General features: G+C 46.6%; 1 protein-coding gene across 1 annotated transcript in view; it reads right to left on the minus strand.

Moving 5' to 3' along the window:
* Window positions 1-302: 302 nt before the first annotated feature.
* Slc25a15 (solute carrier family 25 member 15) overlaps window positions 303-15138 on the minus strand; it is a 21612-nt gene continuing 6776 nt past the window's right edge. Inside the window, exons 3-7 of the mRNA XM_005362413.3 lie at window positions 12856-13114; window positions 6402-6539; window positions 3990-4159; window positions 2518-2676; window positions 303-1251 (exon numbers count right to left, since the gene is read on the minus strand). Coding sequence (XP_005362470.1) covers window positions 1127-1251; window positions 2518-2676; window positions 3990-4159; window positions 6402-6539; window positions 12856-13114 — 851 coding nt within the window. The 3' untranslated portion in view covers window positions 303-1126. The remainder of the gene's footprint in view (window positions 1252-2517; window positions 2677-3989; window positions 4160-6401; window positions 6540-12855; window positions 13115-15138) is intronic.

Below are 15138 nucleotides of genomic sequence, written 5' to 3' on the forward strand. Positions count from 1 at the left end.
ACATGGTTATGAGGTGGTGCCCAGTGAGCTCCTCTAGACTTCCTGGGGGTAGGATCAGGGATGAAAGCAGGGAGCCCAGACTGCTCTGCTTCCTTAAGGACCTCTGATTGGTGGAGCAATAATATAGTGAGTTTGGGGTGGCTTCATATCCAGGACCAAAAGAGCAGCCTGGCTGAGCGGTAGTGGTGCATGCCTTTAAAGCCAGCACAGAGGCAGGTGGATCTCTGTGAGTTCAAAGCCAGCCTAGTCTACAAGACCTAGCTCCAGGACAGGCTCCAAACCTACAAAGAAACCCTGTCTTGAAAAAAAAAAAAAGAAAAGAAAAGAAAAGAAAAAAAAGGAAAAAAGAGCAGCCTGGATTCCTGCTGAGAGCAGGTAAAAGCCACTGTGAGTCTTCCTAAGAGCATGGCAGGGCTTCCCTTGTCTCTCAGGAGTCTTGTACAAGGAAGTGAGAAGGGAGGGGTGAGGACTCTGCTGCCTTCCAGGAGCTACACTCCAGGCCACTCCCACCAACCCCAGAGTGCATAATAATAAGCCCGCCTAGAAAACTGAGTTGAGCATCATGAAAAAAAAAAAAAAAATCCAGGATATCCTCCCTGAAATTTCGTCAAGAATGTAGAAGCCACAAGTATGCATCTAAAAATATAGATGGATGTTTTAGCTTTGATGTAACCTCTTACTGCACAGGCTCAGCGGCCTTTGGCCCTACATCTAGGATGGGTTAAGCAATCATTTACAACAATCTGCACAGAAATTGGTCTCCATTTACAACTAGACAGGGAACAAAACTGTGTTTTCCTCAACTTAGATACATCTAGATTGTACGCGTACCTCTGATCTCTGCGGAAGTTCTGTCCTGAGAAGAACAGTCTGCATAAGGCCACCAGCTAGCTGCCCTGCATATTCCAAGGGCAAGAGCAGCTACTTTTTTCTTTTGGCACAATAATGGGCAGAAATTATACTGTATAGGGTCTTCCACAAAGTCTAAGACTTTGAACAGAAGAAGGGAAGACAAGGACAAAAGTCCCAATTAATCAACAATTCCACATTGTTCTTGTACTCGTGAAACCCTGAGTTAACAACAGTCGCTGAACGCCTGCCTCGAATCCAAGCCCACCAGGACACTTCAGTATGCTTCCAATTGGTTCATCATCAACTTCCTGCTATATTCATAGGCCAAAAACAGTGCCCCATTGGCAGGGAAGGCTCGAAGCATAGTGGGTTTTAGTCCAGAATACAAAGCTGTTATTCCTGGAAGACAAAAGGGCAATCAAAGATCGTGACAGCACTTGCTTGAGGACACATGTGCAACTGCACAGAGAGATTGTCTGTGCCCACAAACTCGGACACAGTACTAAAACCCCTGTGATGAAGGGACTTGCTCTCAAGTTCCCCTCAACAGACTACAGGAACAAGGTAAGTAGCAAGCCCCTGGCAAAGCTGATTGATGCTCAAATAACAAACCAACTGCTTTGCCTGGAGGACTCCTCCAGTAAGGACAGAGCACAGCTAAAGACTAACATGGCCAGGTGGAGACAATCGAAGAGCCAGAGGGACCAGCAAGAGAAGCCAGAGATGTAGTCACCCTGCTCAGAATGGCCATGGGGGAGACCTAGATAAGGGACTGAACTAGAGTATGGCAGGCCAAAGCGGAGAAGGCACACAGGAGAAGTGGGGACACACAAGACACCTACATTCTGTGTGGGCTGTGAGTTTAACATGTCTGTGTCTCCTGCTAGCTATGTGGGCTGTGAGTTTAACATGTCTGTGTCTCCTGCTCGCTATGTGGGCTGTGAGTTTAACATGTCTGTGTCACTGCGCTCTCTTTAAACCCAAGCACAGTTCATAACTCAAGGTACTTTTTGCTTTGTTTTGCAGATAATGACATTTTTTACTTCATCTATTTCGCTTTTTAAATTTTTATCTCTAAAAATAATTTAAAAATTTTAGATTACAATTATAAATCATTTCTCTTCCCTTTCTCCCACTCAAGCCTTCTCATAACCCTAGTTTTAAGATGCCTATATGGTGGGATGATGTCATACGAACATGCCTTACAGTCTGTATCCTGCATAACTCTAAACCTGATGGCAAATCATCTCTAGGGGCTGCTCAGATCATTTCTTGTTCCAGAAGTCTTATGGCTAAAGAAGTTGTTGCATTCCTGGAACTCACTCTGTAGTGGTCCTGTTGGTCTTTTCACATTTGGATTCCATAAATGAGGTGATGCTGCTCACTTCACAGCACCCTTCCCTCGAGACAAATGTTTGTATCTTAAAAATCCCCAAGGTATTTAGAATACAAAGAATCCTGCCAGATACCTGGCCCAGAAATTAGGAAAAAGAACTTTAAACATTTCTGAGAACAATGAAAATAAGCTACAGCAAAAGGTTTGGAAATAGAAAGCTAGCATCAGGAAAATGACGAGGCAAGAGAAAGGAGAAGTCACAGGTCTAATTAACCCTGGACAGATACACTTCAAAGAGATCAACCACTGTGCACACACCCCAGCCTCACCTTCGTTCTTCACAATACTCAGGAAGGTTCTGACTAACCCCGTCTGCTTTCCAGTCATAGAAAGAACTTGAATTCTAGATTTGATACAGTCCACCGGATAGACGGCAAGCCATAGGCAAACTCCACCAACTCCACCACTTAGCATCAATGGGACAGGACCTAGGGAGGGAAAGCAGCCAGTGGTACTTTGTTGTAGCATTTCCAGAAACACATAGACCAACTCCTTGAAAAATGTTCAAGGTTCTGGCTAAGAAGTTGGAATATCCCTGGGCTTCATCAAGACCAGCTGGACATTCAGGTATTGAGCCCCCACCCCAACCTCGTCCTCCCGTTGGGGTTGGCCCACCCACAGCCACTCATATAACAGAGAATGAGAAAACAGCCACTGACATAGAGTCCATGTCTTTTTCAACTTTAACCCAACAGCCCACATCTTTCTCCACTGTGACCAAAAAGGAAAAAATAAAGATCTTTGTACGTTCCTGAAACAACTGGTGATTTGTTATCACATTTTAAAATGTGCATCAAGCAGGTGCAACAGGGATTGCTCCCATTCATGACACTAATAAGTGCCGCGGGAGCGCCTTCCGCTCCTTCAGCCAATAGCAGTTGAGATACCAGCCCACTGGGGCGTGGTCTCTTTCTCTTTAAAAAGCAGCACAGCGGTCCTCTGGCTGTCTTGCTTCCAACTCCAGTTCCCACAACTAGACTCCTTTCCTGGCTGTCGTGTAGGACAGTGTTCTGTAAATTTTTTCCCCTCAAATAAATAACCTTTTTAATAATAAGTCCAAACTGGTGTGAGATTGTTTCACGCATTATCTGGCGCCCAACGTTTAGTTTTAGAACCACCCCATCACTCCCCTACCCCCCATCCCCCGGCTAGGCTGCCTGCTGCCAACTTGGCTTGACACAAGCCCTCCCTCAGCCATGGCCTTTGCGTGGAGTCAGCAGTTAAAAACTCCACACCCCCCAGGATCCACAGGCTGGACAGTCTGAGCGGGTTTTAATGGATAATGAGGAAATAATGTTTAGGAAACAAACTTATTTGTGATTTGATGTCAGAACCAGGGTCTGGAAGACAGTCTTATTTTGTAATTGCAATGACAGGCAATTAATTAACCAATTAAAAAAGAAAACGAGTTTCTAAAGCTTATTGCGAGATAGTGACAACCATTTCTTCCTCTAATGGACCCAGAACAGTTGGTGCCACCCAGAAGGGAAGAAGCTGCTCTAACAAGGCTAATGCGGCAAAGATGTTTGTGATGTAAAGCTTCAGGGCTTGTCTTTAGGAAATTTCCCTTGGGAGAGGATGCTAGCCAACACCTGCTGCCATTACTTTCTAGCGTCCAGGAACTCCCCAGTGCTGGGTGGACTCCCAGGAAGTGCACACTGAACACATACCCCTTGGGAACCAGGAAACCCAGGAGGTTGACTCTATTAAACCCAAACGTCGTCAATGCGAATACATTTACCTAGTTCATCTTTTGATTTCCCTGATGCGAAAAACGATCTGCTCAGTTCATAGCCACCGAAGAACAAGAAGTAGCCTGGTACTTCTCGAAGTAAAGTGCTTGAGAGTCCGTGGTAGAAGCCCAAGGGGCCATCCTTCCTAAAGATTTCCTTCACAACTGACCAAACTGTGCTGGGGGAGACAAAGCAGGAGGCACAGTCAGTGCAGGCGGGGAGATGTGTGCATGCAATCAGATGTCTTTTCTAAGGATGACTTATGTGACCAGCGTTGCTATACCTGTGTTTTCTGTGACCTGCCCAAACCAGCTGTTTCCTTACTTGTGCCTAACCAGGCCTGCTAACTAGGGCGGTACATTTCTGTAAGTTATACTTTCTGAGATGTAAAAGGGTTACTTCGTGCTTTTTCAACATAAGTAAAAACGAATTACAATAAGGAGCCATTCAGGCTTCGAAACAGCTAACAATACTATACTTGCTTAGTGCCTTGCCCCCTGGAGCCCCACCTCTTCAGCTTGTTGGTGTATTCGTTACTTGGCAACGTGAAATAAACACCTGGCAACGTGAAAACTGAAGGGAAAAGGGCTTGTTTTTGGCTTACGGTTTAGGGTACAGCCCATGGTGGGGGCAGAGTAGTGCAGCAGGAGCCTGGGGCAGCTGATCAGTGCACCTGACATCAGGGGGCAGCGACAATGAGTGCTGGCATTCAGCTGGCTTCGTCCTGTTATGCAGGCTAGGACCCAGGCTCGGGTCATGCTGCCACCACTTTTTAGGTATAGATGAGTCTTCCTACCTCAGCTGACTGAATAAAGGTGTGCCCAGGTACTTGCCTCCTAGGTAATCTAGGTGTCCCCATGTTGGCAGTCAACAGTGGCCATCACTGTGTGCTTAGGATAATTTGTTGAGGTGGTGTAGAGACATGAGTATCACTTGAAGGCAAGACACCTAGAACTAGTCTCTCAGGCCAAAGTGGTCCGGAGGAGCTAACTCCCTTTAGCAGGTGAGCCGCTGCTTGGAGCAGCCTCAGGGCCGACACCCTAGCCCCCCATCTCCACCGCAGTGTGCCCAGTGGCAGGTTTTACACACTGAGAACAAGCAGAATGTCACATGATCAGTGTTACCACTAAATCGCTCCCTTTGTTCTTAGGGAGCAGAAGAAATGACGCCTCAACTCCTAGAGTGGCAAAGGCCGTAAGCAACCCTCCTCCTCCTGAGACCTTTGTTCCTGCAGCACTGCCCCCCTGCACATGTGAGCATAACAGATGACTCCGGCTCAACACTGAGCTGCTGCGGCAAGCCTGCATCCAGGCCTGGGTAGCGGTATCGTTAGTGTTCGTCGTGTTACTCTAGGCACTAGTTACAAGGGCACATCATTTTGTGACTGTGGACAGAACTGTCTGCTTGTCATCTGTATGTAGTCACAGTACCATCGGTGGGTTCTAGTTCAGAAATCACCTTTTAAAGCAGTGATTCTCAACCTTCCTAATGCTGTGACCCTTCAATACAGTTCCTCATGTTGTGGTGACCCCCAACCATAAGATTATTCCATTGCTACCCCATAACTGTAATTTATTACTGTTATGAATCATAATGTAAGCATCTGATATGCAATCCTTGCGAAAGGATCATTGGACCCCGGGGGTCACGGCCCTCAGGTTGAGAACCATCGCTTTAAAGCATTAGGTAGACTCCTAGGAGGGAGGAAACTGACAACTGGTCAATCTCTTGACTGGTTCCCCAGAAGATTTACAGACCTTGGGTGACAGCAATACCCTTGCCTAGATCTTCAACCAGCCACACGTCAGGAGACATCATTTGGTGATTAATACGGTTAATCGTTTTTCAACTCTAGACACGTGTGACATATATATCCCTCCTCACAGTGGTGGCCAGCTGCTTCCATGTCTAAGCTGATCAGTGCCTGGACCATAGAGAGCAGCTCTACTTATGCAGGCCTTGAGGAATGTTCTTAGAACCTGGACCCTTACCAAGGATATGTGAAGTTTTGGGAAGGGTGGGAGTTGCCACTAAATTGTGACAAAATGCCTGACTATTCGTGTGAAATTTGAGAAAGGGCAGGAAATGTTCACCTCAGAATCCAAATCCACTTGGCTCAACTCTCAGACCCAGTTCAAAGCTGTCTCCCAAACGTGGCGGAGGATCATGCCTTATGCAGTCAGGAGGACAAAGGGACATTCGGCTCCTTGGTATCTCCTTTTCTGCACTATTAAACAACTGCCTAAGACACCCTCTCTAGGATAGGCAGTGTGTCCCAAACATAATAAACAGTCTTTCGGGAAATTATCCGACACAGTATTAGAATAGAACAGGGAAAACTGTTTCTACACTTGGTGCTTAATTTTAACAACATAAAACGAACAGAGTACACCCAGTGTCTGTGAACGAACAGTGCTTACTTCTGGCTTGCAGCTATCTTTCCCGACGATTCCATTTCATACATGGTCTGGAGTCGGCACTTCACGAGCTCTGTGGGGCAGAGGACCAATGCAGCGAAGGCAGAGGCAAAGGAACCAGCCGCTGCGTTCTGGAGGTCACTGCAAGGATGAAAGGTGGAGCGTCAGCTCACCGTCCCAACGGGAACCTGTGTGCGCCAGCCGTCTACGAATCCCGAGACCCTGGAGCAGACAGCAGCACTCCAGCACGCAGAGGTAAGACATGTCCCCAGAGCCACACATCTAGAAAGTGGAGTGCTAGTGATCAAACCCAGTCTGCCTGATTGCTACATCCGTGCTTATGACCCCATCCCCTCAATCCACGTGTAGTAGTGTTTAAAGCAAGGGTTCTTAAGAGGCAATTAGGCCAGGTGGCAGTGGCACGCGCCTTTAATTCCAGCACTCAAGGCAGAGGTGGTGGATCTCTGAGTTCAAGGCCACCCTGGTCAACAGAACAAGTTCCAGGACAGGTAGGGCTGTTTCACAGAGAAACCATCTTGAAAAACAAAAAAACAGAACAACAACAACGAAAAAGGCAATTAGGAATAGATTTGTTCCTGAGGATGAGATCTTCTTCATCATGTGATCCAGCCTCCACAATAAGAAATGTTTGTTTGGGGCTGGAGAGATGGCTCAGAGGTTAAGAGCATTGCCTGTTCTTCCAAAGGTCCTGAGTTCAATTGCCAGCAACCACATGGTGGCTCACAACCATCTATAATGGGGTCTGGTGCCTGCAAGCATACACACAGAACACAGACAGAATATTGTATACATAATAAATAAATATTAAAAAAAGAAATGTTTGTTTAAGCTTCCTAATGGATGGTATTTTGTTCAGTAGCCCAAGCTAAGGCACATAAAGAAACAAAAATGAAAGAATAAAAGGAAGGACCATAGGAGACGGGGAAACCACCTACACTCTATTAATACCTTAGTGCATTTGTGACAATATTCCTTCTGGCCCCGAATCCAACCTGGAGTAACCAGACACGTAACTACTACAGATAAAAACCAGACTACATTTTTGTGATCGCAAAGATTTACCAGTTCAGCTATGTCCTCTCAAGATCTGATACGGTTCTATTCCCCACTGCTCTTCTGAAGAGACAGGTGGGTCCTTGCATCTTCTTCCTCTTCTTCCTTCTCTCTGTATTTATCTCTTCCCTCCCCCACTCCCTGTATCTCAGTAAAACTCCCACATTAAAAAAAAAACATTTGATATGGTTTGTGTATGTTCAAAACAACAGTTTGTGTGACGGAAGCTCGGTCCCTCGTGTCTTATTGTTGAGGTGATACGACATTTAAAAGTTGGGGCCTGCACATGAAAACGCCCAAACATCACACGTTATTGCCAACATTTCTGGTTACTCTTCACAACTTGACTGGTAAAGCCCTACTACTGAAGACATTTACATAGGCCAAACACAGAGAAGCCAAGCTGGTGCCTCCCTAGAAACTTCACCTCTACTGACTAGCATTCATGGTACTGGAAGGTACTCTTGAATCTAGAGGAGAAACTCAAGTCATCAATACCTTCCTGCTACAAACCCTGCGACCTATGGTGACTTCTTTGCAATACTGGTGCAATAGAGGCATAAATGTTAAGGAAATAATTGACCACTTCTGACTGGACCTAAGGCCTCCTCCACAAGTTGGAAACCCATCCCTGACATGGCTAACGTGGCCAAGAACCCGAGACCAGAACAGGTCTGAGACAGGCCCTAGCTTAGGGGAAACCCTGAAACTGTAATTCTACTAACGGAGCTAGTAATGCAATGATTCCTGATGGAAAATTCACCAAACAGTGTCTCACTCAGCCCTCGTCAGCGAAGCTTCTTGCTTTATCCCCCAAAAATGGGACAAAGTGCAGAGCGAGAGACGTTGGGAGCACTCAGTCTAAAATGGGATGTCTTTATCAAATCCTTCCCCTTGAGGCTCAGGATCTACGTGAAAAAGGTGGAGGGACTGTGAGAGCAGGAGAGGATGGATGTCTCCATGGAAACAACGTCTTCCCGACAACAACAGGCCGGATGCACACATAACTCAGAGACTAGGGCAGCATGCACAAGACTTGCACAGGCTCCAGCCAGATGGGGCCCAGCACTGAGAAAGGAGAAGTAGACACAGGCTCCCGCCCCTAACCAGCTACCTTACACTGATACCAAAGAAAGATTAGTTTTCTCCAGCAGAGTCTCAATGGGTACATTCGCCACACTTTCCCAAAGCAAAACTCAACTCAGTGGCATTTTTGTAGACTTTCTCTTTCAGCTTGCTTTGTTCTTTTTTCTGCCTCCTTGGTCGTTTGCTTGTTTATTGTGACTTCCATTTTTGTGGGGTTTTTTTTTTTTGTATGTGTTTGTTTTATTTTGGTTTTGTTTTAGAGGGGGAGGGAGAGAGTGAATATAAAGTCTAGTGGGTAAAGAGGTAGAGGGGATATGGGAAGAACATGATCAAAATATATTGTATGAAAAAGTTTGCTGGGCGGTGGTGGCGCACGCCTTTAATCCCAGCACTCGGGAGGCAGAGGCAGGCGGATCTCTGTGAGTTCGAGACCAGCCTGGTCTACAAGAGCTAGTTCCAGGACAGGCTCCAAAACCACAGAGAAACCCTGTCTCGAAAAAACAAAAACAAAAAAAAAAAAGTTTCAATTACAAAATAAATGTGGCGCCTAGGGTACTGCCATCCTTAGAGGGGATGAATACACTTCTCACAGGCTGCAGTAGACGCCCACAAGAGTAGAGCTTCCTGTAGTATCTGGTGACCTCTCCGTACATTCCCATGACGAGTCCATCTACAGTACTGTCATACAGCCAGAAGACGCCCTAGAAGAAGCAAGCAGACACCAGCCCCACGCTCTTGTACCCCCAGACTATTGTAAACTAAACAAGCCTCTTTTCTTGCTTCCAGCTTTGGCCCTGGATTTCTGTAATCTTGCCTGATGTGGGATTCCCCTCTGTATGCTGTAAATGTTTTATTACCATTGGTTAATAAAGAAGCTGCTCTGGCCTATGGCAAGACAGAATATAGTTAGGCAGAAAATCCAAACAGGATATAGGGAGAAAGAAGGCAGAGTCAGGAAGATGCCAATGGCTGGAGGAGTAAGATGCCAGCATATTACAGGTAAGCCACACAGCACATGGCAATTCAGATGATTAGAAATGGGTTAATTTATAAGTAAGAGCTAATCAGCAAGAAGCCTGAGCTATATCGGTCAAGCAATTATACTTAATATTAAGCCTTTGAATGATTATTTCATAAGCGACTGCGGGAACCTGCAGGCAGGAGAGAAACCAGGTGAAACACACAAAGGTCTGCAGTTATCCTGACCCTGCACATCAGACAGTAGCTGCTGTGCACAGGCTGAGCTGGAATCTCAAAACCCAGGACTCAGGACAGCAGGCTTACCGTGGGGCTGTGTGAAGAAGGACTGTTTTGCTGGGTGGACTTCCTTTTGACCTTAGAGAAATTAAGCCTACCACCATGACTAAGATCAAGCAGGTGTACACACATCCTTGTGTGCAGAGCAAGAGGCTCTTCTCGCCACTCCTTAGTTCTTTGTTAAAAGCCAAAGCTTCACACGGTCTTTTGGTCAGCCTACAGGGCTATACTCGGCCTTCCTCAGGGACTCTCTGTCAGTCTGCTGACAGGCCACTAGCTGTCCATGAGGGTCATTACCTAGATTGTGCCAGGTTTGCTAGAACTAAGGGATCAGGCAACAGACATGGAAGTCAACTCAACCTCAGGTGCTGGGACAGTTCCAGAACCTGAATGAACACAAACCATTGTAAGAGTACAGCATGTCCCCGGACTTCGCATAAGTACTTTCCAGTGCACAAAATACGGCACATGGACCTTCAGCTCTACATGCAGAATAAACACGACAACTGGAATTGAAAATGCGGAGAGTGTAGGACAGGGTTTGGTAAGCATCGACTCTAGACTCTGTCTCATTTTGCTCTTTGTGTCTTTTCGCCTTAAGGGTTTGTTTGTTCATTTTGACTCCCATTTTGATGTTTTAGTGTGTTATGTATACTTATTTTCTTATTTTCAAGAGATAAAAAACAAAGTTGGTGCGGAGGATCTAGGAGAGTGGGGGAGGGGAATATGATCAAAATATAGTGTATGAAATTTCCCACACACACATGAAAAAGAAAGAATCCATTGTCTGACCTAAATGCCTCTGCTGCGTAAGATCTCATTCAACCAAAGGTCAAAGTAGAACAGCACGTCAGGTTCAAACCAGGACACACAAATATTTGTGATGTGGTTGCAGAAATCCAACGCAAATGCTTGCTTTAGCGGTTTCCCTTGGCCACTTTTGACAAGTGCTCCCTAGATCTGACCAGCATCCTTGCTGCTCTAACAGAAAGAGGTCTGAATGGAAGGGGAACAGAAAGCTCAGATGACACCATCCTTGGCCCAGCAACTATGACTATTTCTCTTTCTGAAAGACAGAAATGACAGCACCTCCACACGGTCATGGTAAGGGCCATAAAGACACAACCTACAGCCAGGTGGTGGTAGCCCCCGCCTTTAATCCCAGCACTCGGGAGGTAGAGGAAGGCGGATCTCTGAGAGTTTGAGGCCAGCTTGGTCTAAGAGCTAGTTCCAGGACAGGCTCCAAAGGCACAGACAAACCCTGTCTCAAAACAAAGTAAAACAAAAGACATGACCTACATACATGTCAGAGTACAGCAGATTGTAGGCAGCGTTCTCTCAGCAGGTAAAACGTCTCCTAAGAGGGAAAAGGGGAAAGACTCTAAGCTCAGCAAAGATTAGTGCTGTGCTAGAGCGCCTTAACCATGCTGACTTCCACACTGAAGAACTTGTGTGGTAAAAAGCTACACACCATGGATATCACATGAAATAAATGTCCTCAGAGCTCCACACAAGAAACAGTGAGGCCTTTCCCAACCCTGTCTCGGTGACACTAACTCTTGCTTCTGGAGAGGGTGTAAAACATTACTGTCCGTCATCAGAAAAGACTAAGTGAACGGCAGTAATGCCCACCTGTCATCCCTGTGCAGAAGGCTGAGGCTGGAGGACAGTGAGCTTCAGACCAGTCAAGGCTACACAGCGGGACCATGTCTCAAGGCGTTGTGCTCAAACCAGTCTCAGAAGCAGGGGAAGAGGGGAGGAACACCTAGGCCCAGAACCAGGTTTGCTCCCATCACCATTTCTGTCCTGCAGTCAAAGGTTGCCTTGCCCAAAGTGGAGCAAGGAGTCTTCTAGCGGAACCTTCTCTGGGTACCCACTGCTGCTCTGGCTCCTCTCCCATGTGGTCCTTCACTAAGGAAGCTGCCAGAGAGAGCCAGCTGCCTACTGCTTTGCTTGCCTGGTCTCCCTGTGGGATGCTAATCACTTGGACTCTGCTTCTGTCTCCCTTGGCTCTGCTTCCTGACCTCCCTTAGCTGAAGGTCTTGAAGGATCACATCCAGCCCTCCTCTGTCCTGTACCAATTGCTTGGGCTGTCTATCCAGTCCCCAGTTTTTAAACATAACTTCTACCATCATGATCAATTTTTTGTCTATAAAATAGCACATCTGAATCTTGTAGATATCACCAGAACACACTTCCAAGTACAAGGAATCTACTTCAGTTGTGTTCAGCCTGTGGCTACAGTAGAGGTTCTGACTCTTACTGACAGCCAGCAAGCCTGCCCTTTACAAGTATTGTGTGTGTGTGTGTGTGTGTGTGTGTGTGTGTGTGTGTGTATGTGTGTGTGTAAAAATGACATATTTTATGTATTATGTATGGAGGTGTACATGTGTATATGGGTTTCTCAGGAGCTATACCTTTGTGTTTTGAGAAATGATCTCCCTGGGACCTAGGGCCCCAGATCTCCTACCTCTTCCTGGAATTGGGATTATAAACACACAGCATGTGCAGCTTTTTCTGTGTGTGTGGTAAGGATCTAACTCAGTGCCTTGCAAGCACTTTAGTAATTAGGCTTTCTCCCCAGCCCTGCCTCCCCCAATATGATTTTAAATCATTTCAAATAAATCAACATTTGAAGGAAGGACAGCTGAGCATCCCCGTGGCTTATGAACTGTGTTTGGTCTCTGAATGATAGGTATCTAGGGAAGATCAAGTACAAATGAAGTCTGACGTGTCGGAGGGTTCGGGTTCATCTGTCCTGCCTAAACTCCACATTTCTTGTCTAGCAATGCTCGGCTACCTTTTGAATACTCTCCACTAAGCTTAAGTTTCATGTTCTATAGTTTTAATCCAGTATCTTCCCGTAGGGACCAAAGCACACAGTGGACTCTTGACACGATCCATTTGGCCTTCTCTGGTTTACACCAGGACAGTGTAGAACATCAGAATCATTTTTAAAAAGGAAACTTCTTTCGTATAAATGTGATTAAAATTTATATAAAACTTATATAAAAAACCAAGTGTCGGAGTCCTGACTCACCTCAGTTTTGCCTGACTGTCCAGTCCGACCACTTTGCGGACCACCTGCTGGCAGAAGCCGTAACACATGAAGAGCACCGAGTTTTCAGCAATATTGGCGATCAGTGCAGGACTGGTACCCTTGTAGAAGCCACGGAAGCCCACCTGGGAGTAGGTCTTCAGGCAACAGTCGGTGAGGCCCCGGTAGAGGCCTGGAAACGTCTGCATCTTCACCTTCATGGTGTCGAAGGGCTGCCCAGTCAGCACACATGCTGTGCCCCCTAGAGGTAGGATATGAGTTGTTAGAATGGGCCTACAGCCACACACAGGACAGGACCTCGCTGTCCATGGTTTACCAGTATTTTAGTTCCTAGTGACTGACTGCCTTTCCCAAATCCCCTAGCCAAGTTCAGTACAACTTCTGCAGGTGCCTAGGCTGGTCACCCAGAGGCCCATCCTAATGGGAGTCACACTTACAGGGCAGGCGTCTCCATGCCAAGGCCCAAATATAAGAGATGGTCTATGTAGTGGGCAGAGGTGGGCTGGAACCCGGTCTTACTGCGTCACCCCAGAGCACCTCTGAACCTCTGTTCTTCATCTACACCATCTCAGACTGTTGACTTGGCACAAACCTGACACACAAGCGGTTACTAATCAGCAGCCACTATAGACATGAGGGAGGAGCAATGCATGCTGGGACAGTGGGCAGGACAGTGGGACGGTGGCAGAGACAAGCATTTCTTCTCGTAAGGCCCGGCTGTATGATGACTATGAGAAAAACATCAGAGCCTAGCGCAGACAAGGAAAACAAGACGCCTGCTAACTAATCCCGAGGGCAAACACTGGACCCTGAACAGAGAGCTTCCATCTTAGTGCTATCAATTAATGATTTGTACGCAGGGAACAGACTACAATTACCTTTGCTTAGTGTGAATCAACGGCCTCAAGTCTGCCTTGCATGTGCTTTCTTGCTGTGAGAATATCTAATGTACTTAAGTCTAAATTGCACTAGATTACTTCAGAAAGAGTTCTGAGCACAGGGATAAGAACAAACTGTGATTGCTCATAATGTCTGTAGACCCTGGACTAGGACCAAAGTTTTAGGACAAGCTTCTGGTTAATATTTACCTCCCTCACGAGGCTCAGAAGGCCCCACATTTCTGGCACCCTCTGCTTAGGTCAGGAAACAAAGCACCTGTGTGATGAGGCCACTATCACACCATCAAAATGGAAGGCTTACCCAAAATATTTAAGAAAGGCAATGTTAACAACTCAGCTACCACACATCGCCATTCCACCTGTGTCGTGGCGATGGAGGGCAGTGAGGACGACTCATTTATTTACTGGTGGACAAGGTTAACATCAAGGGATCGGAGAATGGCTTGGCCTAGGAAACAACCACCATGTTTTCTGTGATTTTCTTGCTGCTGTTTGCTTCTTCCAGGAGGGTAACCGCAGAGCGTCACCCGATTGTCCAGAATTCTGGACCACTGGAAGATCACTCAGCAAGGTGACATAGCAGAGTGAGCGGTATGTGCCTGTCATCCCAGGACCCAGGAGGTGGAAGCAGGAGGACTCAAGAGTCCCGGGCTAGCCTGTGATAGTCAGTGAGAACAGAGCGGCAACAACACATCGAGATGATGTTCCTATAATCAGAACTGTTCTCTTCTGCATCCTGCTGGGCTAGTCTATGTGGTCCCCAACATAGCAAAGTCACTGAATTATCCAAAGCAGCTGGTGACTGTTAGGACTTTTAGAATGCCCACTTTGGATAAACCAAGTGAAGCCTGTAGTTCAGCACGTCAACCTTCAAACTGAACCGTTTGCATGTTAACGCTCAGCCTGGATGTGCAGACAGACAGCAGTTATTATGACAGACTTTGTTGCATCTCTGTGATGGTTCTGTGTCCGTTCCAGAAGGTAGGAAGCTGAACGCTGTGAATATAATGAAGCTTTCGCCTCATGAAAGTGGACCTAAGTCCCAATGATGTTCACTACAGAACTCAGTCTAGTGCCCAGCCCCAGCTCCAGCCGGCAAGCACAGTGCCAAGCCGGCTCTCAGATTTACACATCACTAACGCCAAGAACATTGCAGGGTTTCTCCACTTGTGTAGAAGTCCTATGTCTGACCATTCTCTCCTTCAAGTGATGGAGGAAGGTCATTGGTTAATTAAATAAAGAAGCTGCTTGTCCTGATAGGTTAAAACATAGGCGGGAGGAGTAAACAGAGCAGAATGCTAGGAGGAAGAGGAAGTGAGGTCAGACTTGACAGCTCTCCTCTCGGGGGCAGACGCCTCAGAGAGAC

The sequence above is a fragment of the Microtus ochrogaster genome, linkage group LG7_11 (genome assembly GCF_000317375.1).
Source record: "Microtus ochrogaster isolate Prairie Vole_2 linkage group LG7_11, MicOch1.0, whole genome shotgun sequence".
Taxonomy (NCBI): domain Eukaryota; kingdom Metazoa; phylum Chordata; class Mammalia; order Rodentia; family Cricetidae; genus Microtus; species Microtus ochrogaster.